At 39.6% G+C, this 27,187-nt stretch overlaps 1 protein-coding gene across 2 annotated transcripts in view; it reads right to left on the reverse strand.

Moving 5' to 3' along the window:
* Positions 1–27,187, reverse strand: part of UNC13C (unc-13 homolog C) — a 405,344-nt gene that overhangs the window by 247,842 nt on the left and 130,315 nt on the right. For both annotated transcript variants that reach the window (XM_048867013.2, XM_075133069.1), the window contains exons 7-9: positions 25,680–25,899; positions 11,760–11,987; positions 6,874–7,015 (exon numbers count right to left, since the gene is read on the reverse strand). In XM_048867013.2, the coding sequence (XP_048722970.1) occupies positions 6,874–7,015; positions 11,760–11,987; positions 25,680–25,899 (590 nt within the window). The remainder of the gene's footprint in view (positions 1–6,873; positions 7,016–11,759; positions 11,988–25,679; positions 25,900–27,187) is intronic.

The following is a 27,187-nucleotide window of genomic DNA, read 5'->3' on the forward strand; positions in this document are numbered from 1 at the left end:
TTTTTTTTTTTGGTGTTTATTTGTTTCTTCTCTTTTACAGCCATCACATGCATAGTAAGCAGAGGCGGATTAGGGGTTTGTGGGGCCTGGACCAGAGCAAGTGGGGGCGCCTCCCCACCTTGTCTGCCTGCAGTCCCCCCAACCCCTCCACCGTGCTCCTGCTGGGGAGTGGGGTTGGGTCACGGGAGCTTGCCCCACTCCCCAGCAGGAGTGCTGGGCAGGCAGAGCAGGTCAGGGTATGGGGGCACCCATTTTTCCAGGGGCCCCCTAATTGACTGGGATCCATGGGCACAGGTCCCATTGGAGCAGTGGCTAATCTGCCACTGATGGTAAGCACTGTTTCCCCTGCATAGCAAACAGCAGAACTGAGTGACTGTGTATTTTATTTTATAAAAATAAAAGGTGTGTTTAAAGTTCTTGTTTGCCTTCTTTCTCAATTTGGTGAAGCCCTCCTTATGGACTGTTTGGATGTGGAATAAAGCATAGAAAAACAATGTCAGGCTTTTCACAATGTGCCTTTTCTTTGTTAACATATTCTATTCAAAAGCACCATCATACATGTCTATTATCCTTTTCAAAGGCTGCCATCGATTTTGATCCTTTCTCTGTAATATGTATTAAATATATCAACAAAAACTGGAAGGCATGCTAATAGTACTTGCAAGATCTGTTTGCAAATTGAGCTTAAAAACTGATTTCTTCAGTTGAACCTGACATAACCCCTGTCCCCGCTCCAAAAAAACCCCACAGACCAACCAACCAACACTCCCTTTCCCCCATGTTAAAATAATGTTAAGGTTGCAAAATCAAGTACTCAAAAGTTAGGAAATACAAAGTTGCCCATGTAATGTTAATTTAGCCCCCTTGTGCATTATGATAATCTTTGATTATAAAATCACATGCTATTTTTTCACAGGACCCCAAATCCTCTGGGATTTTTATGTTTGTATCTTTTCAGGCATTAAGTTTTGGGGTCAAATCACGTAGTGTGGGATTTTCAGACACAAATGGCAGTTACTTGCCTCACTCCCAGTAATTTTCAATGTCGTTTGTGCCTTTGAAAATCTACCCTGTAATGCTCATCATCTTTATCTGACTGTGATATATTCAGTCACATTGATGACCTACATTCTTTATCTAGTCATTTAAGTTGGTGACAAATGGGGGTGGGAGGGACTGGAAAGGAGGCTCTCTGATGAGATGTTCATTTCCTAAACATGGATGCCTACAATGAGCAAGCCTTACGTGGGGCCACAGATCACTTTTTTAGTGGACAAATCAACATGCATGAGCCCCAGCATCAGAGTCAAGCATGACAGTAGTAGAACAGCACTTAGTTTAGCAGCTGCCAGAAATTTTGGCTGAATCAGCTCTGAATCTGAAAATCTTAAACATATAAGAGCTGGACAGGTTCACTTTAAAAAAAAAAAATCAAACAGCTTGCCCAATTCCCGTTTGGAGACTGCCATTCTATCTATCTCCATGAATTGGTCATTGGTCCTACCCTACAAGCAGAATGATTTGGCATGAAGGGGTGATTCCTTTTACTCATATTTTTCTCATTGTTATCTGCTAATATGTACAGCAGTGAGGATTTTCTGGGACAATCTGGTTTATGAGCCCAAGAATGGCAGCTTTATTTCCATATACCCCTTAGCAGCATTAAATCCTCTGAACAAATGTTTATTGGAGCTCCCTTCCTGCTCTGTGGTGACAAATATTTGTAGCAAATCTTCAAGAACACCAGAGACCTGCCAAGTTCTAGTGATGTGCCCAGGATACTCATATTGGCCAGGTAGCAATCATGATCTTCAAAAAGCCTCATTGTTGGCTTAATTTGGGTTAATTAACATTTGGATAAATTAGAGGGAATAGCCGATATCTAATGAAGCTATTTATTGATACCATACTGTTGCCTAGTGAAAGCCAAAATAGGCATAATGAGGAGTATAAAATAAGCAACTGGCTGTGATGGTGCACCCCATAAGGCTTTATGGAAATATGCTTATGAATTTCTATATGACATAACTAGAATATATTTTATGCTATATATGCCATGTAACATATCTCTGTAAAAGTTATGATCTACTGAACCTATTAATCCTATTTGTATGCATGTATCATTTTTGTATTCAAAGTTATGAATATTGGCTGTGTATGGGCTTGATTCTTAAATAGCCTTTCTAAAGCATTTAGTCAGCTTCTTGAGAAAGGAATGTGCAAATTAAGAACCCAATCAAGCAGCATTTAATGAACAATGGATGTTGGAAGGTCCCAAACCACATAAGAAGTCTTCCTGGAGACATTCAAGATACCATGTGGGCAATGGCTGCTGCCTGTAAAAACTGAGTCATGCATGGACATGTGACTTGCCCATAAGACTCCAAAACTCCATCTTGTAGCTGGACTTTGCATAGGAGAGAGGTCTCCACCCACATAAGAATGTCTATTTAAGCCCGTGGGAGATCCCTCCATTTTGTCTTCAGCTGGCTAAGGAGATTTGGGAGGGGGGGGGGGGGAGAAGAGAGGCTAAGGATACCTGAAAGAAACTGGAACAAAGGACAGTAACTACAGGGGGTGTGAGATTGCTGGCAGTCTGTAAAAGGAAGTTTACTGGAATTCCTCTAAGGGGGAGGTTTTATCTGTATTCAGTTTTCTTAGACATAGACTTGTGTGTTCTATTTTATTTTGCTTGGTAATTCACTTTGTTCTGTCTGTTACTACTTGGAACCACTTAAATCCTACTTTCTGTATTTAATAAAATCACTTTTTACTTATTAATTAACCCAAAGTATGTATTAATACCTGGGGCGGGGGGGAGAGACAAACAGCTGTGCATATCTCTCTATCAGTGTTATAGAGGGGGAACAATTTATGAGTTTACCCTGTACATGCTTTATACAGGGTAAAACGGATTTATTTGGGGTTTAGACCCCACTGGGAGTTAGGCATCAGAGTGTCAAAGACAGGAACACTTCCTAAGTTGCCTTCAGTTAGTCTGCAGCTTTGGGGCACATGTTTCAGACCCTGAGTATGTGTTGGAGCAGACTGGAGTGTCTCGCTCAGCAAGACAGGGTGCTGGAGTCCCAAGCTGGCAGGGAAAGCTAGGCAGAAGTAGTCTTGACACATCAGTTGGCACCCTCAAGAGGGTTTCTGTGATCCAACCCATCACACTGACTATATAAAAGTGTCTTTCAAATGCACACACTACAAGTCGTCCTATTCAGCTTGAGCTTTGGAAAATCCACAAGGCAATCTACAGTAGCATGGCTGATGTACAGTTAGGTTGTGAAAAGGCATATTTCAACAAACTGAATGAAGAATGGAGAGCAGACAGTAAAAAAGAGGGAACAAAGGAATTTTCACTCCAAGGATGGAGGTAGAGATTTGAATAAAGTAAACAGACTCCAACTTTGGCCCAAAGCTTAAACCTACACAGGCAAACTTGTTTACAGTGATTAGAGCTGGGTGAAAAATGCAAGCCTTAATTTCAAGTTTTAAATGAATTCATTCTAGCTCTGCTCAGACCTTTTTTGTGTCCTTTTCCCATGAACATATGAACAATTTACTTTAGTGATGGGCATCCATAGAATATTCATGCCAAATTGTTTATTTGATAATCCAAATAGGAATAAAGACGATACTGTGACATATCTGACCAATCACAAGCAAGCAACAAAAGTCCTGTCTTAGAATATTCACAATCAATCCATGAAGTAAAAAATTAACAATATTTGTTGAATAAATACAAATATTGATCTGCTCGTGGCTATTCTGTGGAGCAGAAAATAAGGCTACATTTCTTGAATAAATTGTCTACTGTGAATTACTCAATTCTAGTATTTTAATTTATGGGAGAAATTGGTATAAAGTTAATAGCTAGAATATTGTAATGAGGGCATAAACAAGTAAGGGGTGCCTAGCCATGACAGGGAGAATACTGTAGTTAGTTCTTACAAGTAGAGAAGTGGATTCTAGTCAAGGAAGACAGAGGAGAGGGGCTCTGGCAGCTTGTGTGCACAGGAATTTGGCTCCTTATTATTTCTTGGGTAGTCTTTAGTCTCCTGAAACTTTACACCTTAGAGAAGATAAAGCTTCTCTTTTATATGGACACATGGTACCCATATTATCCACCTCACATAGGAAAGTTATTCCTGGATAAAAAAAAAAGAATAGTGCCAATATTTTACATATAAAAAGGGAATATCCAGTAGAGATTATTTTTCTCTAGAATGTGGGGGGGGGGGGGGGCAAGAGGAAGGGCACAGATTAAACACTGGTATAATACAGTGTCAAGTATTTGCAATATCCTGAGTGGTTTGCAGAATTCTGTGGTGTTACTGATAAATGTTCTGAGGTTCTCTCATAATAAAGAAGATAATGTGTATCACCACTGTACATGGAGGTTCACCAGATAACATTATACTTGTTATTGTCATGTTTTGAATGACATTCTTAACAGAGGTAATGGACAGATATAACTCAAAACTGGATCTTTAAATTATTATAATTTGCTTCAATTTGGATGTATTTTCTGCAGAAATGCTAATATTATGTGGTTATATAAAGTGTTAGTAAATTATGAAAATATGGAAAGAGTAACAAATGTCACAAGAGCAAATACTATCTTAATGTTTTTCATCTACATGTAACAAAAATCTGCTAATATCAAATAATAACGTAACACCAGGCCTGACTAGAATATATTAAAACTATCATAAAAACAAAACCTTGCCTGAAATAAATTTCTCTTTCAGTTATATTTTCTAAAGTAAGTCAGAGATTTGATTTACTTTTCAGAATCCTCAATTGCCTTTGACAATAATAATTAAGTACATTGTATCATACTGTGGCATATAGCAATCCTGCTGAAAAATGGAAAGATACAGATATACTCCTTACTAGACACTAACAGGTAATACATTGTACTAAGTGGTCCTATACTCAGACTGATGTCATTGCCAGAAAACTGCAGCATCCAGCACAGCTGGCTTAACTGGCTGGTGAAAGATTCCCCCCAATGTGAGGGAGTCCTTGGGATGTGTAACAAAGCTATAGTGGTTACAGCCCACCCCTTCTCCTGACCCCCAGTGGGGGTGGCATAGCCAAGGAAAGGAGGTATGGCCATGACATCTCAAACCCTGGCGATACCTAGCTGCAGGAAACACCGGTTGGGTTTGGGGCAGTCAGGCTTAAGGTAGAGTAGCCCTGAGGCTGCTCTAACTCATGCTGGAAACTCACCAATTCTCTGGGTGAACCTAGGATTACAGGATGGAAGGCCATAAAGGTAGTGTAAAACCAGGCACAGGTTATACACAGCCAAAGTTTGAGGTCTAATATTGAACTATAAATAAACTTTTGAATACTAAACAAAAATCAGACTAGTTTGCACTGTGTTAATGAAAGATAAGCCAAGAAGAGATTTCTCTCTCTGAAGTCTGTGAAACACATGGTAATAGCTCAGGAAAAATTAAAAACCACAGACAAAGTATATGACCACAGGCAGATTTTAGAAATTGATTTGCAAGGAAAGGAAGTTTTGAAATTAGGTAATAAGCAGTTCTAGTCAAAGGGGCTTTTTCTATGCACAGTAAAACTTTTTTGCTGATAGGGTTTGATTCTGGTATTTTAATATTTTTATTATAACATATTAGTCTAATGCCTGCTGCCTTATCCAAACACACACACACAAACACTGGCCGTTACAGGAATATACTTTCCATATACATCATATTGATGAATGAGGTGACACCAACAAATATAAAGGCAATGTAATATTATATATATAGTTATCTAAACAACATTTAAACACATTTCATTAGAGTATCATTATTAAAAAGGAATTTGTTTTAATGGATTTTCCCAGCTTAGCTCTTCTTTATCTGTATATCCAGAGCACAAACCAAGAAACTTCTGTGCTGATATACTAAGTATAATGCATAGTAATATTTTCAAACCATCCCAAACTGCACATAGATTCTTGTCTTCACACACTAAAATCCATTCCCTTATCAGCTACCTACAATATCTGGGTCCAGTATTGAAATGTTACTACCTAATTTAGGGCAGCCATTTCTACATTTAAGAGTTCCAGTTGGTAATAGAACAGGTACATGGATACCTAAGCACTCATTTAGACTGGATCCCTTAGCTTAAGTACTTCAAGTTTGAAACTGGTCTCTTTAGTTGTTTGTGACAAAGTACACATGTGATGATGACCCTTCCCTGCAAGCCAGTGCGAAGACAGTTTCCCATCAGCTGCCAGGGGAATGCCCAGTATAAGCATATGGTAATGTTTTCCTTGGCAAGACCAAGTTTTTCAGACACACCTCATGACCTCCTTTTGGGTCCCTTGTTCCTTATGTTGAATTGATTCTCACTCAGCAAGGCATTAAAGGCAAGACTTTCAAAGGCAAAAATAGTGGTCAGGCTCCTAACTCCTATTGACTAGCACTGAGAGTTAGGCACCTACCTGCCACCTGTGCCTTCGAAAAATCTACTCCTAAATGGCATTCTTTCAAAAATGAGGTCTCTTTTTGCTGTACATTGCACAGGAAAATAGGTGTTTAAAAGAAAATTAAGAAGAATTTACTATCACAATGGCTATAATTATTTTAATTAATTTGCCCCAGTTCAATAAACAAAACTGATCAGTTCACCATTAGACTTGACTTTGGGTTGCTCATCCCCACATGAGGGAGTCATAACATAACCAAGATTTCAGTATCTATGTTGTCATTCCAACCAAAGATTTGCTAATTAATGCATTATAGAAGTGTGTGATGGGTACAACAAATCTTGACAGACGAAATAATCTCACTCAATAGCATGTCACAAAGTTAGCCAAAAAACTGTTGCATCTTTTATACTCACAAATAAAATTTTTCATCCCATACTGGATTCAAGTTTCCAAAGATAGTTTTAGTTCTCCGTTTGGTTTTGCCAACTTGTACTGTAACGTATGGATCACTTGAGCCTGTTTTATCCTTAGCTTGTAAACCCTGAGCACAAACCACTGCAACAAAAATGAAACAAACAGGTTTTACCCTGAAGCTTTCATTGCTAAGGACCACATGCAACCCCCCCCCCAAAAAAAACAAACAAACAAAAAAAAAAAAACACACACAGTATAGGGAGTCTTGAAAAGAAAGGCTAATAGGAAACAAAGGAGTGCTGAAGAGAATATCATTTTAACTTCTGTTAGCTGGGGACTTGATGCAGAAATTATTGGGTGTGTTCCATGGCCTCTGTTATGCAGAAGGTTAAACTAGATGATCATAATGACCCCTTTTGCCCATAAAAATCTATGAATCTAGCTAATGTGCAATAATCTAAAGATTAACTGCAGAGTTTATCTACTATACAGTGTGTATGATACAAGCCATGTATTTTCTGCAACACTGCACTGTAAGCAATGTAATGTTACAGTCTAATTCAAGTTCAAGTCTTATGATTCCCTGCACAGTAGGAAAAGCTTTCAAAGCTAAGAAAGGAGTTTTGCTTGTACTGGCAGAACTTTTGTCATGAGTTTTGGAACTAAACATGGATATCCTTAATGAGCACTTCACCCTATCGGTCCTCCTTGGCATACTTGGGACTAAAATAGTGTAATACTATATACAATACTCAGCCAGTCAAAAGCCTTCAGTCACAATGGAGAGACTGCATTCAAGGAAATTAACTGTAACTGTCATTAGCCATGTATGTTGTAGCCATATTAGTCCCAGGATATTAGAGTGACAAGGTGGATGAGGTAATCTTTTATTGGATCAACTTTTGTTGGTGGAAAAGACAAGTTTCAAACTACACAGTATTCTGCTTCTGTGTACTCAAAAGCTTGTCTTTCACCAACAGAAGATATTACCTCACCCACCTTGTCTCTCCATGAGCTGTGTAAACATTTCAGAGTTTATGATGGCTAATGTATATAGACTCTGCAGTAAATATAAATACATATCACTCGCTTTTCCCTCATAATTCATAAACACTGGAAACCTCTCATTTGAATGCAAAATTGTCAAAAAACAGAATAACCTGCAGCTGAAAAACTTGTCATGGCTGCTAACATCAGCAGAGATTTGTTTTATTATTTTGACCACTTTGTTTAAAATATCTTGATGGTACAATTTGGTTAACATATCCTGCTGTCAATCCCATGGGATAATGAAGCTCAGTGTACTCAGAAAAGTGACTGTATAAAAATGGCACTTTCTGAGCCAGCAGATCTGCTCCCTGTGTGTGTTCAGAGTCAAATCTGCTGACTTATGAAAAAAAGTAAGTTTTCATTACTGTCAGCCCTGTAGAACACCACAGCTCTGGGGATTCAACTGCATTTGCTTCTGCTAGGCACTTCACTGTTAGCAGAAAGGGCACTTTTCAAAGTCACAAATGGCAAGCGGGCACCCAACTCCCACTGACTGTCAAAGAAGTCACATGCCAGGGTGCCTTTGGAAAATCTCCCCTGGAATGAACTAAATTCCAGTTTCAGGGTCACCTTCATCTGAAGAAGTAGGGTTTTTACCCACAAAAGCTTATGCCCAAATAAATCTGTTAATTTTTAAGGTGCCACCAGACTCCTCATTGTTTTTGTGGATACAGACTAACACTGCTACCCCTCTGATACAGGGTCACCTGTGTAACCCACTTCTGTCCTCAGTTAGACCTGTGCAATCACACTGAACGTAAGAGACTTGCACAGGTAAACCTAAGAGCATAAACTGAGGGTAATGGGGCTACACAGCAGTCACTGAGGGGAGGATTTGGACTGCGTATCAGAGGGGAGCCTTTGTTTCTGGTGATGATTCATGAGCCACAAAGAACTCTCTTGGATTCTCAAATCAGGTTCATTGTTTAGGGCTGGCAGGTAGGGAAAACAACAGCATTCATCTTCTTACTTGCAAATTGAGTAAATTTGAAGAGGGAATAACTGAGGCATAATAAAGGTGGATTTACACAATGCACCATTTTACCAAGTAATTTTGCCGAGTAGAATCATACTTTAAAGGGCAAATGCTGCTGGCATTCTCTGTAGCATGGAATGAGACTAAACAATGGAAAATCCAGAGCAGACATGATACACAGCTTACTTGAGGTGCTGCTATGCTGCTGCTGATCAGAAGCCACAGAGAAGATTCTGAAATACCTCAACAAGCCTGCCTGTTGTGGGTGCATTGGAGCATGGCTAGGGGAAAACAGTTCAAAAGAAGAATATAGGGCAAGACTCCATTCTTATGGAAGGGAGAGAAGACAATGCCAGGTTGTTGAACCTGGGAAAGAGGTATCCAGAGTTCTGTGGCTTGGGACTGAAGCTAAATAATTTCCTTGCAAAGAGGTACACAGTGAATTACACTGTAGTAACACTGAGTAATGAAACACAAACTCCCAGGTGGGGGTACATGTCTACCCTTCCTATTCCAAATTATTAGAAGCACTTGAGTCTGCCCTCTGCACTTCGCAGGAGCGGAAAGGTGGCTATTCTTTTTCCAAACCAATTAACCTATTTTGGTTCAGTTTCTCCATCTGAAAATGGGGATAAGAAGTTTCTCTCACCACACAGAGTGGTAGGGCTAAATCCATTAATGCTGTAAGCTCTTTGAGATCCTGAGATGGAAGGTGCTATACAAGTGTAAAACATTGTTATGGGTTTGTAGGATGCCTAGCAGGATGTAGTGCATGTCCATGAGTGAGAATCTTAGGTTCCACAACAAAAACAATAAGAAAACAACAATATCATGAGAATAATGCTGTTACCCTTCCACAAACATTTGTATAATGTGAGTCTCTGTATAGTGGATGTGCAAAGCCACAGCTGTATACACAGAGGGCTGTGCTGCAGTTCCAGCGACCCAGCAGAAGCAAGATATCTAAAAAAGGTTTGTTGTCCACTTTTCTGGCTCAGTAAGCCTCCTCCTGCATTTCTGCCTAGCTTCTACTTTCTCCTCCCAGCCTGGACCACTTAACCTCTGTCTCTCCTCATCCCACCTCAGTATTCTCCTGGCTGCCTTTAACCACCCTGGTCTGCTCCCTAGTATCTGGGGCCTGATTCCCAGCTCTCTGAAGTCAGAATCTTTCTACTGATTGCAATGGGCTCTGGATCAGGCCCCAGGTCAGGATGCATCCTGTCCTCTCCAGGCAGATATGACTAGAGCTTTGCTGTCTTCAGGCAGGTCTCTCGGGCTCCATTCACACATAAGTTCCAAACAAGGAAAGGAACCATCAAGAAAAGGTGCCTCTCTTTTCCTTTGGGGGGTTCTAGTTCTGTGACCTGGTGTGTCAATTAGGGAACATTCATCTAATGGCCCTGATTCTACACCATTAAAGTTCATAGGGAGTTTTGCCACTGACATCAATGAGAGTAGGATCAAGCCCTTAATGGCTAAACTAGTTTTGTACCATCTGGTGCAGTTATTTTTGTATCATATCATCCTACACTGTGGGTAAAGTATGAATGGATTCACTTATTTCCTCAGTAGCACATTAAGATAATTTCACATCTCTATGCTGGCTGTGCAGTTCCACTTAATTCACAGGCATAAACAGTAATAAGGACAGTGCTGTAAGACACAGGAATATGCATGTGTTTGGATCTTTGATCCACTGAAAAAATACAATATGTGATCAGAATACTATTGAAGGTATATTGTGAACTACATTAGAAAAACCCACCATATTGCGTGTAAAGAACATCGATCACATGGGACAAAATTAAGCACAGAAGTCTGCAAGTTGATCAATGGGTAAAAAAAAAAAAAAAATTATACCTGTTCACTAACACATGCATTAATGCTTAACAGAAAGCAAAACTTGTTTTCTTTTATTGTATTCACAAGTGAGTGGTGAAAGCTGGAAGGGGTTTTAAAGCTTATCTTCTGATCTCCTATGACAGTACATCAAAATCCTGGAGAAGAAGGCAATGCATAATTCACTTTTAAAATCAGAAAATGGATTAGTTTTAATGACATTAAAGTTAAATTAAATTAATGTTCAATCTAATCAAATTCAAGGGCATTTAATGTTTCACATCACTAGTTTTTAATTCTTTACACTTGTAGTGAAGTTATTTCATGCAGTAGTACCATATGCAAGGTGGTCAGTTTGTGCAACCACTTATATTTAAGTTTCCTGTGCTGACATTTGAATTCAGAAACTAAAAGATATAAGCAATAAATTCCTGAGCTTTAACACAAAATGGGAATCTTTGTGAGAAGCTGTCCAAATTCAAAGGTGAAGAACAGTTAACAGTTTTGAGCAGATGTGTTAGATAAATATCTTTTAACTGGAACACAATCTAACTCAAACAAAAAATGGATGGGGACTCTCATACCAAAGGAGTTGGAATTGTTAGTTTCTTCACATTTCAGTCATTAAAAACACATCTAGGAGATCAACTATAACCCTTGAAATTGATCAATACTAGCAAAATCTCAAGCACAGGAGGTGCTGATAGGAGGCAGAACAGATGAAAAAAGAACAGTTAGTTATCTTCCCATCCTAAAATAGAAGGAGTTATTTATGTCTGAAGGAAATATACATTTATTTTACTGACACCGTCTATTCAGAGTAAAGGATTTGCCATGACTATCACTCAAGCTTCCAGTTAAGAGGTTATTGAACCAATCATTTATAGATACCCTGAGATAAAATTTAAACACGGAATTTCATTTTAGAGTCTATGAACACTAACTTGTAGCAATAGGACTGGGGATGAAAGAGCTTCTTTCAACTAGAGAACTTTTCAATATGAAAAAAAAATCTCTCACCTCTGATGGTTATTTTTGCTGACCACTTGGATGTCCCATCCAACACACTCTGTTTTGCTGCCTTTGTGTATTGCACAAAATCTTCTTTGGAAATCTGGAACATTTCCTGGATCACTTCAAATACCTCTGGTCTATTTCTCTCCCTAATCTTCATTCTTTCCTTCATAGCAGTAATAATATTCTGGGTCTTATCTTCTGCACCATGTTTAGAACTCTTCTCTACAGCTCCTGAGTTTTAAAATAAATGAAGTGATCGATGTATTCAAAGAAACATTGGAGCAAGTGACTTATCACATCATCATGTTTGGTTTTCACTTCTATTACCTCTAGCCAATATTAGGTACAATGCTGGAGTACAGCTCTTCCAAATATTATAAACTAGAAGCCAAGGTGCCATCCCACAACAGAAAAAGCATTTGGGAACTGCTGTGCCATCCACTGGGATGTAATTCTCTATACTGAAGGTTAGGATTGTAATTTTACCTGAGATTATACTGATGAGTATTTCATATTTTGCAATACTAGGTGATGAATGAGTCTTAAGTGGCCTCTATAATTGAGAAAGAATGTATGTCAAATGACTCTGTGGTAGGGAAGTTGTCTGTCTATATTGAGTTTTCAGGATCTGACCCTGTCCGAAAAACATTACTCTTTCGGATACTTCCTTTCTGAGCACTTAATATAACAACATTTATATTTCCTTTTTTTGTATAGTTTCCTTAGCGAATGAGTAAAATTCTACTTGCTAGGTAAACTGATAAAAGAAGCTAGAAGGAATTTCATGCTCAATGGGAAACCCTGATTTTCAAGGCACAGACTATTTGGTGTATTACAGTTGCCAAATATTATAGCATTGCATGACAATTATAAATTTAAGACAGTCACTGTTTCCCATTACAAACCCCTTTTATCAGAGAGCTGATAACTTGACCAAAAAATATGAACTGTTTCAGATGCTTTCAGGACAACTCAGAAGGTAAATCCCAGAGTTTGCAGGTACTGTATACACTGGAGTAAATTTCTCCTCATCCCCTCATGGCAGAGCATTTCCACAAGACCATATCCAAAAGCCACATAAGTCAGGCATCATAGGCAAAATCCATTCCACCAACACAGAGCCTAAGTGCTTAGAGCCTCAGGGCTGCTCTAACTCCCCCTCCCAAGAGCTAGCACAGGAAGCCCAAACTAGGATCACTGGAGGGCAGCACACTCTGGTCACATCTCCTTCCAACTAAGTAGGTCACTGGAAAGCTCAGAACTCCATGAGCAGAAGCGGGGCGAGCTGGTTTCATGTTAACTCTCCTGCTGGCTCTAAGCCAGCTTTCCATCCCCTTGGGCCTCTGAAATAGTGGCCAATATCCGGCCCTTGTTGATTAAATTCTGGTTGCAATTGGGTAGATAACTCAGGGTATGTACCAATGGGACAATTTAGAGACATTTTGCAAAGAATGCTGCTCTAGGAGAGCAGAGGGAAAGATGGTTTGGGGGTAAAGAAGGGGTACAGAACCTTGAATTTTTTAATAAAAAACAAATCAAAGGATTGTTATTAACCATCACACTCAGAAACAAGGGGACTCTACATTATTCTGTTCTCAGCTGTCACAGTAACCAGGTGCCAGCTTCAAAACAGAGATGTGCGATCTTCCCCTGGATGGGATAGCAAACTGAAGACATGTCAGTACATGCATATGTCAAAATAGGAGAAAGTTCTTTATTAAGAGTAGTGAAGGGGCAAGAAAGATAAGAAACATATTGCTTTGTTTCAACTGTCTGTAACTCCTGGATGGAAACCTAATGATGGACCATAGGTGTCATAGGGCCAGTTCTGGGAAAGAGCCCACCTGTGCCCTGTTTAGCTATCACATAGTACTCGTCCATAACTAGCACAGAAATGTAACATTACACTAAGCTTTGTTTACATTGCTGCTAGTAAACATCAATGTCAAGAAAAGTTAAAGGAAGAAAGCTGAACACTAAAGCTGAATTGAGGCACAGTTCTCTGATAGGGTGGCATGGAGCTGCTCCTCCCAACAGGAGCCCCTAGAGACATTCCATCTCAGGGAGGAGACAGGCTATGTCCTCAAGCTCCCCAGCACACAGGGACAGAGCTCCCAATGCCATACCCCTTTGGAGGGTGTAGCATAACTCTTCCAGTTCTGCTAGCCAATGTAGAGGGGTGAGCATGGTTCTACCTCTTTGCTGTCTCCTTGCCCATGTCTTGCACTCCACTATAGTATAGGGACATGGATGGGCCCTACTGAGGCAGAGAACTAAAAAGGACTCCTTGAATCTTCCACTGCCTTCCTGTTTTGGGCTCCTGGGAGCAGCAGGGCACAATGTGACCCAAAGCGCTGAAACCCTTGTTTCTGAGTGTGATGGTTAATAACAATCCTTTGATTTGTTTTTTATTAAAAAATTCAAGGTTCTGTACCCCTTCTTTACCCCCAAACCATCTTTCCCTCTCTAAGGAAGTTCCTTTCTCTAACACAACTCCCATTACTGTTCACTTCCCAAACTGTAGGTGGGTGGCAGAAAAGACCAAAGGATAGTGCCTATTCGATTGCAAAAACAACGAGAAGTCCTTGTGGCACTTTACAGACTAACAAATTTATTTGGGCATAAGCTTTCCATGGGCTATAATCCACTTCATCAAATGCATGGAGTGAAAAATACAGTTCATGAAAAGAGGAGAGTTGCCTTTCCAAGTTGGGGGGAGTGCTAATGAGGCCAATTCAATCAGGGTGGATGTGGTCCATTCCCAACAGTTGACAAGATGGTGTGAAACCTACCCATGTGATTGTAATTTATATACAGCATATGTGTAGGGCAGGGCTCGCGCTATTCTACAATCAGTGAAAGTGTCCGAGGAAGGAAACGGAATATTAGGAGGAGCAAAGCTTTCAGCATCTCTTTGTTCAGGTGACTTGGTTAGTGGGCAGGGACATTTGCTGGTTTGCTTACAGCAGCAAAACCACTAGAGCTGCCCCAGTACATAAAATAGACACATGCCTAAAGAGAGTCACAAGGCTGGGGAAGGCATCATTAAAAGTTCTTCACAGCTGAAGGCTGAACTTGTAATTCATGAATGGAGAATTTACAGGGCTTTCAAGATATTTATTTTTCTAAATATATTCACTGATCACTGTGGCACTTCAGAGCTAACTATGCTGTTGTAAAGTCCTCTCCTTTCTGTCTAATGAAAGCATTGTTGAGAGGCAGCCCCATCACTGCATATTGTACTTGAGTAACATAGTGTTTTAGGTGTCCGATAACGAATTGGTTTATTTCTCGGCTCAGAGTAGGGTGCGAGGTTGAGGACGAGGAAGGAAACATAGCTCTGAGGAGAGCATGGGAAAGTGGGGCGTGGCAGAACACCACCAGAAACAGGTGGTCAATGCTATGTTAAAAATGATAGCAGCAGAGAAGGGAGGTAGCTGGGATCACTGAACAAGATACACCACAGGTGTGCATGCCATATGGAGACTGTCAAGAACAGCAAGATGACAGAGCAATACAAAGAAGATTTTCTAACCAATGAAACAGTGATGTGATAGACATCACTTTTTTCACGACAGGTCCTGTGGGAATAGATGCTACTGATTGTTGATTCATACTATTGAAATCTGTGGACCAATTCTGCAGTTACTCATTCCTCATTAAGTAAAGACTAGCTTTGATTCCAGTGGGAGATTTGCCTGAGTTAGAATGATAGGATTGGACCCTGGCTATGTATTTCTGCACTGACATCTATCCCAGTATACATTTATTTAAAATGTTGCTTTCTGCACTCTCCACCTGAGATGCTTTTTTTTTTTTCTTCTTCTTATGAGGGTCCCAAGAGAAAGTAACTTATATAACCTTACAACAGCTGACTTCAGTACAACACGGGCAGTATAATGGAGAACACTCAGTCTAACGCTGCTGGCAACAGCGAGTTGCTATTTCAGTTCATTTATACTGACATGGCTGCTTAAAATAAAGGATTAAAAGTTTATCAAAACCAGAAAATGTGGGTGCCTATTTAATGAAGCAAGTAATTTATTCAGGCTTTTTATAACCACAATCCACAAACCTCTCCTCCATAGCCAGTTTTAGCTCTAGGCACTTTGAAATTCATATGCTGGCTGGAGCAAAAGGAACGGTTGTAGTCTGCATTGGATAAAGGAAAACAATGAATATGAGGGAGCCAAGTTATGAGCACATTTATAAAACGTAGCAAAATAAGTGTATTTTGTACAGAGATCTATCATACAGCTGTGTGCACTTCTCTTAAAAGCCACCTAATCCCGGCTCTATGCCAGCTGGGGAGACCTGTCCATTTCCCATGCTGCAAGATTGAGTGCATTACTAAAAGTATACTGGAAGCCCTTACAATTGTGCCATTTTTGCCTGAGTTAAATAGATGAGGTTATGTTAGAATACACTATACAACATAATTAGTATAAGAAAAAACTTATAGAACATTGCAAATAAAGATGTCACATTATTTAGTTACCTAGGGCAATAGGATAGTTTTTAAGAATAATCACTGTGTGCAAATATTGTTAGAAATATATTCCACATAACAAACAGATTGTTGGCCTTGATAAGGCAGCTTTTTATGTTCAATGCTTTGTAGCTGGGTTTGTTTGTTTTTTCTATTACTGATCTTTGGTGATCAGGTCTTCTGGCATCTAAACTGGCCTTCTGCCTTAAGGACCTCTTTCAGTATTTACTATAGATGAGGGCAGCAGAATCATCAGGACTATTAGCAGCTGTAGAGCACTTTTACATTTCCAAGCACTGTGCGAACATTATCTAATTAGCCTTCCTCACACAATTCCTGTGGGGGTACATGGAGGTACTGAAGGTATTATTATTCCCTTTTTACACTGGGTGAAACTAAAACACAGTGAGGTTAAGTGACTTGCTCTGCAATTAGAATTTGAGAGTGTGCTTAATCTGCTGGAGTATAATCCCTTTTCCGTGATGCCATCAGGCACTACTATTTTGCTTTGATGGCATTTTTCTTTAAAGCTCTCTCAGGTTGTCATGACTCAAGAAGAGGCTCTGTCCGACAGCACTGAAAGGGTCTTCTATCAGCATGGGGACTTCATTGGAAGCTTGTAGAATCTTTTGACCTAATCATCTTTTTTTTATTATTATTATTTATATTGTGCCTGAACGATGCTAGGCACTTTACAGAGAACCAAACCCAGATATTTATGGCCATATGGGAGGCATGGCTTGATCCACTGCACAAGATTGGAAAGGCAATGGATGAGGCAAGAGTGGAATGCTGGAGGCGGAATTCCATGGGGTATATAATACAGTAGCATAATCTTCTATGGCTTCTGTATCTTGAGAATCCCTGAGAATCTCTGTGCCTGGTACTGACAAACAGGTAGTTTTTGAACGATGAAGACAAATTCCAGTGAGCAAAGATTTCAAACTGAAAAAGGAGACATGCTTAGAAAAAAAAATCCTTATGCACACAAAGGTTAAGTGCCAATACAAAACAAATACCAGCTGGAGAGACCTCAAGCGATTTCCAGTTGTATGGAGAGGTGAAAGATGACTGTTGAAATGGTTCAACAATGTGATAAATACAGTAACTTTGACCTTACATGCCTTTTTGCTAGACATCAGAAAAGCAACATGCTTCATTTTCCATCATTGCCTTTCATTAATAAGTACAGACTGAGGAAATTATGCTGTAATAATAAATCATGGATACATTCAATGTGGCAGTAGTGGGTCACTGTCAAAATTCATGCTTATTTTCCAGGCAATACAGATAAAATTGGAAATATGCATTAACTAATACAAGATACAATTGCCAAACTGTATGGCATAATTTAATGAAACTATTCTTATATCCTGTAATATGGCCAATCCATCAACAGCCTTGTCTGTGCATTATTGATTAGAGTCATTTAGACAATACAGTGGCCTATATTGTACAATAAAATTAACAAAGCCCTCTTACCCAAGGACTGATCCAAACAACGTAGCAAAGATTTCTGACTTAATACCATACCTACTTCTGAAAGCAGCATCTTGGTGAAAATGAGCGGCTTAATAAATAGATCACTGATTTTATTGTTTAACCTCAGTCTAGGACCATCTTGGAATACTGACCCAATTGAGCTTGTTATCTGAACTCACTTTTAGCGGACAGCAATCTGCACTTAAAACCAAATTGTAGCTGCTTGAAAGACAATCCATCATAGCAATCACCAGATTGCTAGCCAGACAGATTGTCTGGTGGGGTGTTAAAGAGAGACAATGGGCCAGATTTCCAGACTATGTACATGGCTGTGGCTCCACCGAGGCCAAAAAAGGAAAGGCCAGAGCCTTGGCTGATTTAATACTGCTAATTGCAGCCCTCTCTCTCTCACACACACCCAAGGGCAAAAAACAGCATGGAATTCAGAAAGATATTTAAAATTTTCTTTGCTGGCTGATTCCATGTCAGTGATGAAACTTTAAAATTTCTTTTCAATAAAAGACATTGTGTAAGGACCTAATTTTCAAACACAGGTGGCATAGTAGAATCCAAAGCCTGCATTTGAGTACTCAGATCTACACGTGGGCAGCCAAAATTGATATTTGGCCACTTAAAGCACCCAAAAGTGTGATCTGGGGGCCCAAAAATATTAAAGACTGGATCCCTTATGTGGATTTAAGTTTTATATCTATAGCTTAAATTGTAGATGTTTACTTGATCAAAACGGCCTGTGCCTCACCTCAGAGAGGAAGCAGAGAAACCAAAGGGGAACACCCTTTATCTCAGATGCGTGGGCCCATGTTAGGTTTGTAACTTTGCCAAGTGCTCAGATAGCCTGGTGATATGTGTGGCATAAGTATCAACTGAACATTAGGTCCCAGGATGATGCAGTGGCAAAACAAAAGCAACAACAACACCCCTCACTAACATGGTCCTTGGATGTGTCAAGAAGGAGTGAGTAGGTGTCATTACCTCTCTATACATATATGGCACTGTTGAGACCTGCGTTTGAATACCATGTCCAGCTCTCGCATCCACACGTTTAAAAAGATGTTGGAAAACTGGAGAGGGTTTAGCAAAGAGCTGAAAGAATGACTTGCAGTCTGAAAAACATGCCTTCCAATAACAATGGGAGACTAAAGGAGCTCACTCTAATTAGCTATTAAAAAGGTTAAGAGGCATCTTGATCAGGGTTCACAATTACCTACATAGGGAGAAGATTTCTGATAGTAGAGGGCTCTTTAATCTAGCAGACAAAGGCATAACAAGAGAAAATGGCTGGAAATTGAACTCAGTAAAGCTTAGATAGTGATGGCAATTAACTACTGGAACAGCATACCAACTCTCCATTGAAAATCAATGATATTTGCGCTCTTAAGTCACTTAGGTGCACTTGGAAATGCTACACTGTATGGCCCGTATTGTATCTCAAGGGAGATGGTGCCTTCTGACCTTAAAATCTATTAAATAGAAGGACAGATATACAGATTGACAGTGTACGTAAAAAAACAAGTCCATTATTATTATATCTACAATCTAATTCTAGCAGTTTGTACCATGTGTAAATGTTAAAAACAAGTATACCAAATGTTTGTGCATATGTAGTTGTGGTGTTAACATTTGTTAGAACAATTATACCTAAAAGTCAAGCCAAAAAAATTTTTGAACCTTTAAATTCAAAATTTATTTCAAATTGTAAACAATTATTAAACAAAGAAACAAAGTATTAGATTTCAGTGGATCCACACTAGGGATGTGTTTGGCCTACTAGCAACTACAAGTAACAGTCCAGATTCAGGGGTGAGGTCTGAAGTGGTGTATGTTGATAAATGAGTGTAAAATAGCAGAACTGGATCTAAAGGATGTATGCACAGAGGTACTTCAATAGCGGTATCTACTAGGTAAAACTACAAGCAGCTGGGTATAAGAAAGTGTAAGTTTAAGTAGGAGCACCCCCCCACCCCTCCTCGCGCACACACATACACAGGGCTCAGTACTGCCAGATACTGATAACTCAGGCCATGTGTGGCAAAATACCTTGTTTGTCTCAGTAGGCTCAGTCCTTTTTAGCCTTGGAGACTCAGGATTGGGGCAAGGCAAATCCTTACAGGTGGCATGGGGTCCTGCTACTCATCTCCTCAGTCAGTCCCTTGTGCTTGTTTTCCTTCCCTTTTGGGGAGCAAGTGTAGCCTCCCTACTGGGAAGGTCTGGTGTCTTGCTGCAAACAGCCTATTAGCAGCTTCCCCACACCTCTCACTCTCCCCCTCCTACCACCCAGGGGAGGGTTTAAAAAGGTCCCAAGTAGTTGGAGTCAGCTGAACCTAATTGGTTCCCTAGCAACCCCTTTTCCAGCTGAACCCTATTGCCCCCTGGTTCTCTCTCCTCAGTGGATAGGGAGGGGCCTTTTAATCCCCTGGGACTAATTACAACCCCCCCTTTTGTAGTTGTTTGTCCTGGGTTTAATACACATGATACAGAAAAAGCATTTAAACATATGCTTAACTTCAAGCACACAAATAGCCTAATTGACTGCAATTTCCTACCATGTATAGTGACAGGAAACTTGTTTAGTTCTTAAGTAGCTTCTCAAGGAAAAGTCTCTGTGCCTCTCTCCTTACCGAGTTCTCTCTGTGGTACTGTGGATCAAGTGGGTAAAAACTGCAGGAGGATGATTACCCTCAATATCTGGGGACAATAGCTGGGTCACTATTACAAGATGATCCTAGATCCCTCTTTACACCCTCTGAATTTAATCTGCCTGCAATTGGGAAGAAAGGGCTTCTTTGAACTATGACTCTCTCAAACAGCAGAAAGTCACTTCTCACAGCTTCTCCAAGGCACCTCAGCCAGCCCCCAATTGCCAGTGTACTGATTTCTATATGCCTGGGAACAAATGAACTCAAGCATTGCTCGCTCCATTAGAAATGGACCCAAAAGACAGAAAGTTCAAGTCTGAATTCACTCAAGATTAGGAATGTCTGGATTTGAGTTATCACTGTATAATATTAATATTATTCTATGTAGTGCTGTAGAATAGGTGAACATGCCAAAGAAATTAAGCTTGTCATATCAAGCTTCCAGGCCAAAACTGAGTCCTCGCAGTATAATTCAGAACAGGTACAGAATGTCCAGAGTGGTCATGACTGCTGGGTGCTTTATGGAAGAAGACAGATTATTAGACAACGTTTGGTAAGAGGAGGAAGGAACCTGACTAACAATAACAGACATTCTTCCAAACAAAAGGGGATGTCATGAAAGGCACAAAGTCAAGAGTACAGTGCATGCAGCCATTTGATCTATAATGCCCTCTGTAATATTTCACTTCCACTAATGTTAAATGGAAGTGTTCTGAATATGCATTCTCTCAGATAAAGGAGTGAACCTTTTGCTCTGCAATGATATTTTTTTCTTATATAAGCTAAAAATGCTTCTAAACAATTAGATCATATTGCCCTTGCCTTCCTAAATCTGCATGTAGAAGAGTTCCCCCTCCCAACGCAAAAAAAGGGTACAGCCATCCAGCGGTGAATGACATCCCTTCTTCCTGGACCAGGAGTACGACTCTACCCAAGGTCCAAGATCCATGCACAGTATTTGTAGGAGACGGATATTGTTCCCAATGCTTTTTTTGTGCAGCCCTCTCAGTGCCACAGAAGAGGGTGGGAATTGTAGAAGCAGCAGTAGGCGGGAAAATCGCTGGCCGCACAGCTCCAAACTAGGTGGTACAAGATTCCCTGAAGCAGATGTAGATGGGACAGGCCTCTATTAGACCTGCTGAGATCCATATGGAGCTCCCAAGATCTGCAAGTTCTGGTTCTAGTACCCTGCCCATTCTGTCAGGAGGGGAACCCCACACCCCTGATCAAACAATCTAGGGAAAATTCCATGATGGGCACTTTGTGGAGTTTGCCTATTGCTGGCCCTCTCCTTTGGGCTTTTCTGTGGGAGGGTGCGATCTGGATCCAATACTAATAAAAATGGAAAAAGAGGCAAGCTAAAATATTAAGTATGGCAGCTCACTGTTGCTTTTTTCTTGCACTGAGGGTGATAACCAGTTAGTCAACAAATTACTTGCACATATTCTGTTGCCAGCAGCACTACAATCTGACAGCAACTTTATTTCATTTTTATTCTTGAAAGTATAAGCCAAGTGATTCCCAAAAGACCTACTACGCCAAATCACTACACAGAACTGAAAGAGATCAATGGTCTGATACATAACGAATTATTTTTTTAGATGGAGTCTTAAAATGTTGCTGGAATCAAATATGTCAGTTGGTCAAATGAGAGTAGACAGAATCTGACACTTGCTCTATATTATACACTCCTCTTACTCGGGGCATGTACTGCCCAGGAAACAGAAGTTCTGAACACATGTTAAAAGACTTATTTGTTAGCATCCTGTTTACATTAAACATGGCTGAAACTTGAAACCATGCCAGCAGCAAGCCTAGTCTACACCATAATGCATAGTTTTAGAACATCACTTTCAGCACAAATGAACAAACCTTCTTTTCATACTGTTTAATTAAAGTATACTAGCAATTCAGGTGTCAAACAAGGTTGCTACTAGCTCAGTTTCAACCATAATGTGGAACCAAGGTTAGACACTGTTTGATTTGCAAATTCTCCATTGCGCTATGGCCTCTTTGAGTCTGTGCATCTGGTCAGCTGGCAATTCCCCCTGCATAGTGGGAATCCTTGGGTGTCATAAAGCTGGAAAATGGCTCTATGCCATCCAGCATCATAATCCATGGCATAAAGAGTGGTTTCAGAGGAACAGCCGTGTTAGTCTGTATTCGCAAAAAGAAAAGGAGTACTTGTGGCACCTTAGAGACTAACCAATTTATTTGAGCATGAGCTTTCGTGAGCTACAGCTCACTTCATCTGATGAAGTGAGCTGTAGCTCACGAAAGCTCATGCTCAAATAAATTGGTTAGTCTCTAAGGTGCCACAAGTACTCCTTTTCTTTTTGGCATAAAGAGTATGGCTGGGAGAGAGAGGGTGTGGCTGGAACATCAATATACTCTGGCTATACCTAGCTGCTACAATGGTCCCTCAAGGACATGATGGCTACTGCATAAGATAGAGCAACCCTAGGCTGCTATAACATATACTGGGGGCCAAAAAAGTCTCTTTTCAGCCTCAGAATTGACAAGTCATAAAGGTGGCAGGTCCTGATTCCCTACTGCCTTGCATTGCACAGAATGCACAGTGGGTATAAAACACTACCAAATTTAGTATGATCTAAAAATGTTCCCAAGTTAGTTTTTGGGAGCAATGCTCAGGGTGGCCAGAGTCAATTGGCTTCGCCTGCCCACTTCCTGGATCCCAATAAGGCCAGAGTCAATTGGGCCATAAAGGGGACAACAGATGACAGCAAAGTTCACTCCGGGGATGAAGGAAGGTTAGTCACTAGGCACAGAGGCATAAGGTATAGTCCCCTACTATGCTTGTAAATATGGAGTGCATCTACCTGATATGGGCTCAGCAGCTTTTCTATCAGCTATCTGAAGATGGCTTATCACTTGGCAGGGGATTATCCAAATTAATTTTTAGTATTCTTGATGGCAGGAATCCAATATGGTAACAGTGCATTAGTGCAAGACCTTTGATTCATCCTAATCCCAAACACAGGGCTGGGAGTTACTAAAACCAGAATCTGCAAGGAGGATTGTAACAAGGGTGTTGAGCTTTAAATGCCAGTATAATATCCCTTTGTGTTATTAATGAGTTTCATCCCAGTAAAACAAGGTAAATTACTAAGAGGTTGATTGGATTGAGGGAGAAAAGAAAGAAAATTCCTCATTGTATGCAGCACTTCCTTATCTCTTAAATACTGCTGATAACACTCTTTTGCCTTATTTTAGAGGGGAAAAAACAGTACTGAAACCATTAGATTACAAGTTATTTCCATAAACAGATCATTATAAATAAATATTTGTTTCAAAAATGAATGTATTTGTTGCAGGAGTTGCTATGATGATTAGCATTTTGTAATTAATAGAGGCAACAATGCCACATAGTAGACAAAAGGGAAAGGGGGTTGAAAAGTACTTGTGTACTATCATCCTGTCTAATATTTTCCCCTTAAATAGATGCAGTATTTTCTTTTGAAGAGATACTTTTTACTCGATTATTTTGTTTTTGCTGCTTCTTTTTTGTGTTCTTTCCCCTGAGACACTGCAGCAGAGAGTTAAACACTATTTCAAAGAAGTTTGCAATTTTTAATTGCACTCTGTACTTTTGCAGATACATTTGATGGAAAATTCACCTAACTAGTATGTAATGTTTATTGTATCAGGCCACATGTATTCATTAACATTCCTTTATTACAACCACTCCTAATAGCAGATTTCTCAATGGGAGAACTCCATCATTTTTGCAGCTGGTACATTCATATTTATTTATTACTGTTGGGGTACAATTGAAAGCAACAAAATATAAAGGCCCTAAAATTGAGAGACCCCCCCCCCCCCCAAAATGCATTCACAGGAAAATTTCAAGTGAAGTTTTTTAGTAGTGATTCATAAATAAAACTGGACTTTGAATGAAAGAAACATGTATGAAATGTTGACATTAAAGAATCATATTTTCCACACCTCCACCCCCTTTCTAATAGATTAAAGGTAGCACTGAATGACGTATACTGATTTATAACATTAAAATATAAAATGAAAAATTGTTAATGGTAAGATTAAGAAATTTGATAGCTATATTTTTAATTATTTGTAATTATGTATAGTAAATGAGCACAGATGAGGTAACACTTAGGCCAAGTCCTTTCTGGCATAAGTGTGGTTTTCCGAGTTCTTCTTTTACATAGCATTGCTAATCTTCTCAAAAAATGTTATTGCTGACAGAGCAAAGGTAATATGTCATGCTGAAAGATGTAAGTAAAAGATACACAAACATGTAATGATAAATATCCACCTCCCTTTTCTGGGAAAAGCCAGGGCAGGGTGACACAAAAACATGACCCAGAAATTGCAGAGCCATAAGGAAAAATGCAGAAGTTGGGTAACTGAAGCTTGCACACGTGTAATGCACGGGTTAATGTGCTAAAAGCCAATTAGATAAAGATTAAGTAATCTGTAATGTAGAAATGTAGAAAAGACCTAAGTGAACCTGGGCCTTTAACTGGAGAAACACCAGATCAGAAACTGAAGAATGGGATGGAAAGACCAGACCTAGGGTTCTGAGAAGATGATGACTATCATGGAAGATGGAAGAACTTGCGCCTGTCCCCGAATGTAGTAACAGGGGACCACTTACCAAATCTGTCTTGTCTGTTAGTATCTGTCTGGCATAAATGTACCTGCAGACACTATAAATGACAATAATTCTCTCTGAAATTGTATAGATAAAGGCGAAAATTTATTAATCCTAAATTGGGTGGATTTGTGACTCAGTTCCCCAATTTTTAATCCCAATGACTATGATTAACATATTTTCACTGTGGCTACTCAGGGAGAATTTTAATGAGGGAATGCGACTGCAGAGAGTACATTTCTGTGGCTGTAATCACTAGCAGCAGCATTTTCATTTTTATCTTTGTTCTGACGTTTTCCTATATTTTGAATGAAACAAAATGAACAGGGCATCATGTCACATAATTTCTATTGGTTTTGGTGAGATTGTTTGCAAGAGAAAGTCGACAATATATTGGAGTCCTAAGCCGTTATTTGTAAAGTGAACGGCACAGGATCAGCAGAAGCAATTGACTAAATTATTCAAATGACCAAACCAAATTAACAACAGGTGCTTCCTAGATGGCTGGCCAGATCCTCAGCTAGTGTAAATCAGCATAGTTCCACTGACTTCACCAACTGAGGATCTGACCCTTCACTTCAGTGGGCATCTGTTAACATATATAGTATGTCAAAAGGCGTGAAGCATGGTAAAAAAATCAGCTGTCACCAAATACTCACTCTGCAAACAGTCAGCATTTAGGAGGTCTTGGCACTTCTCATGACATTTGACACCACATTCAGTGCATCTCATGCCTTGCCTGGCTATGCCCCAAAGGAGACCTTCACATTCGTAACAGTATGTGGGAGTTGTAGCTGTCCACACTTCGAAGTTATGAGGAGTGGTTGATGACATTGGATAGATTAAAGCCTGCAATGTCTTTCTGAAAACATGCATTTTCTGTTGGGTGGAATGGGGGGAAAAATCAATAAAAGTCATCTTAGATTTCAATGTTTTTTCACGAGTGAACTACAGTTAAAATGTATTTTATGAACATCACAACTTTAAAAATATCAGATTATAAATCACATTACACATTCCTCAGCAAAATACTCATTTACTCAAGTCATCTTGTACTTTGAAGAGCAGGTTGCCTGGATGACCTAGTTTAACTGATTACATCAACAGCAGCATTAAGATGTATTTGATCAGTCAATTATATTTTCAACACAGAGTCCAGTATAATTCATTTTTTCATATTGATGGCAGAAATGCAAAAATTCATTAGCATTACATTTGCAGATCCATTTTTAAAGCAATTACCTTAAATATAGGTATTTATATGCTTTATATATATAAATATGAATATTTATATGCTTCCTACAGGAAATTGTCTGACTATATACACTGCATGGAATGTATCTCTATTATGTAGAAAGTGCCTTCTCTTAAATCTCATTTCTGTATTGTCTCCCCATAGGGTTGAAGTGGGCAACTTTCATGAGTTCCATTTTTGGTGGTTTTCCCATAGTACTGAATCTAATCTTTTTGGTTTTGAGTCAAGACTCTCTTTTTCTCAGAAGTAGGAGTGGGTCCAAATCAAACCCCAGAACGGAGCACTCAGATCTTGAGCAGCTTTGGATCAGGATCCAAATCTTGCTGCTCATGACCACCTCTAGACAAAAATGATCAACTATACACTAATTAGCACTGCAAACAAGCTGAATTGCAGCTCATTAGCGCCAAAAGCCAGTTGAACACTGATAAACTAGCCCTTGTAGGTTTGCATATAAAACAAGGGCATAAAACCCTATAGGTTCCCATATAAAACATCCCCTACTATTAAGTTTACTCAGCTTTGTGTGTTAACAGCTGCTCTGCTAGGTATTGAGTGCTCCCAAGCCCCAATGATTTCAATGGAAGTAGAGGCAATTCAGCAGCTTTCAGGTGATCCTCAGCACTGTACAGAATGAGGCCCCAACTTTGTTTCTCTGATTAAATGCAGATGGCTGACAGCATCATAATAAGAATTATAGTCTTGTCTGCTTCTAAATAAGTGAAATAAATCTATTGTGAAGGAAGAGCAGTCATCTGGAAGACAGCACAGGGAAAAGCTGGATATTTCGAAGACTTGGTAAACACAGGCAAATGAGGCACCAAGTTATCTTGTTGGTTTGCTTATGAAAAATAGAGAGAGAGAGAGAGAGAGAGAGAGAGAGAGCGCTGAGGTTGTGGAAGTGGGACAAGA

Source organism: Caretta caretta, chromosome 10 (assembly GCF_965140235.1).
Source record: "Caretta caretta isolate rCarCar2 chromosome 10, rCarCar1.hap1, whole genome shotgun sequence".
Classification (NCBI taxonomy): Eukaryota; Metazoa; Chordata; order Testudines; family Cheloniidae; genus Caretta; species Caretta caretta.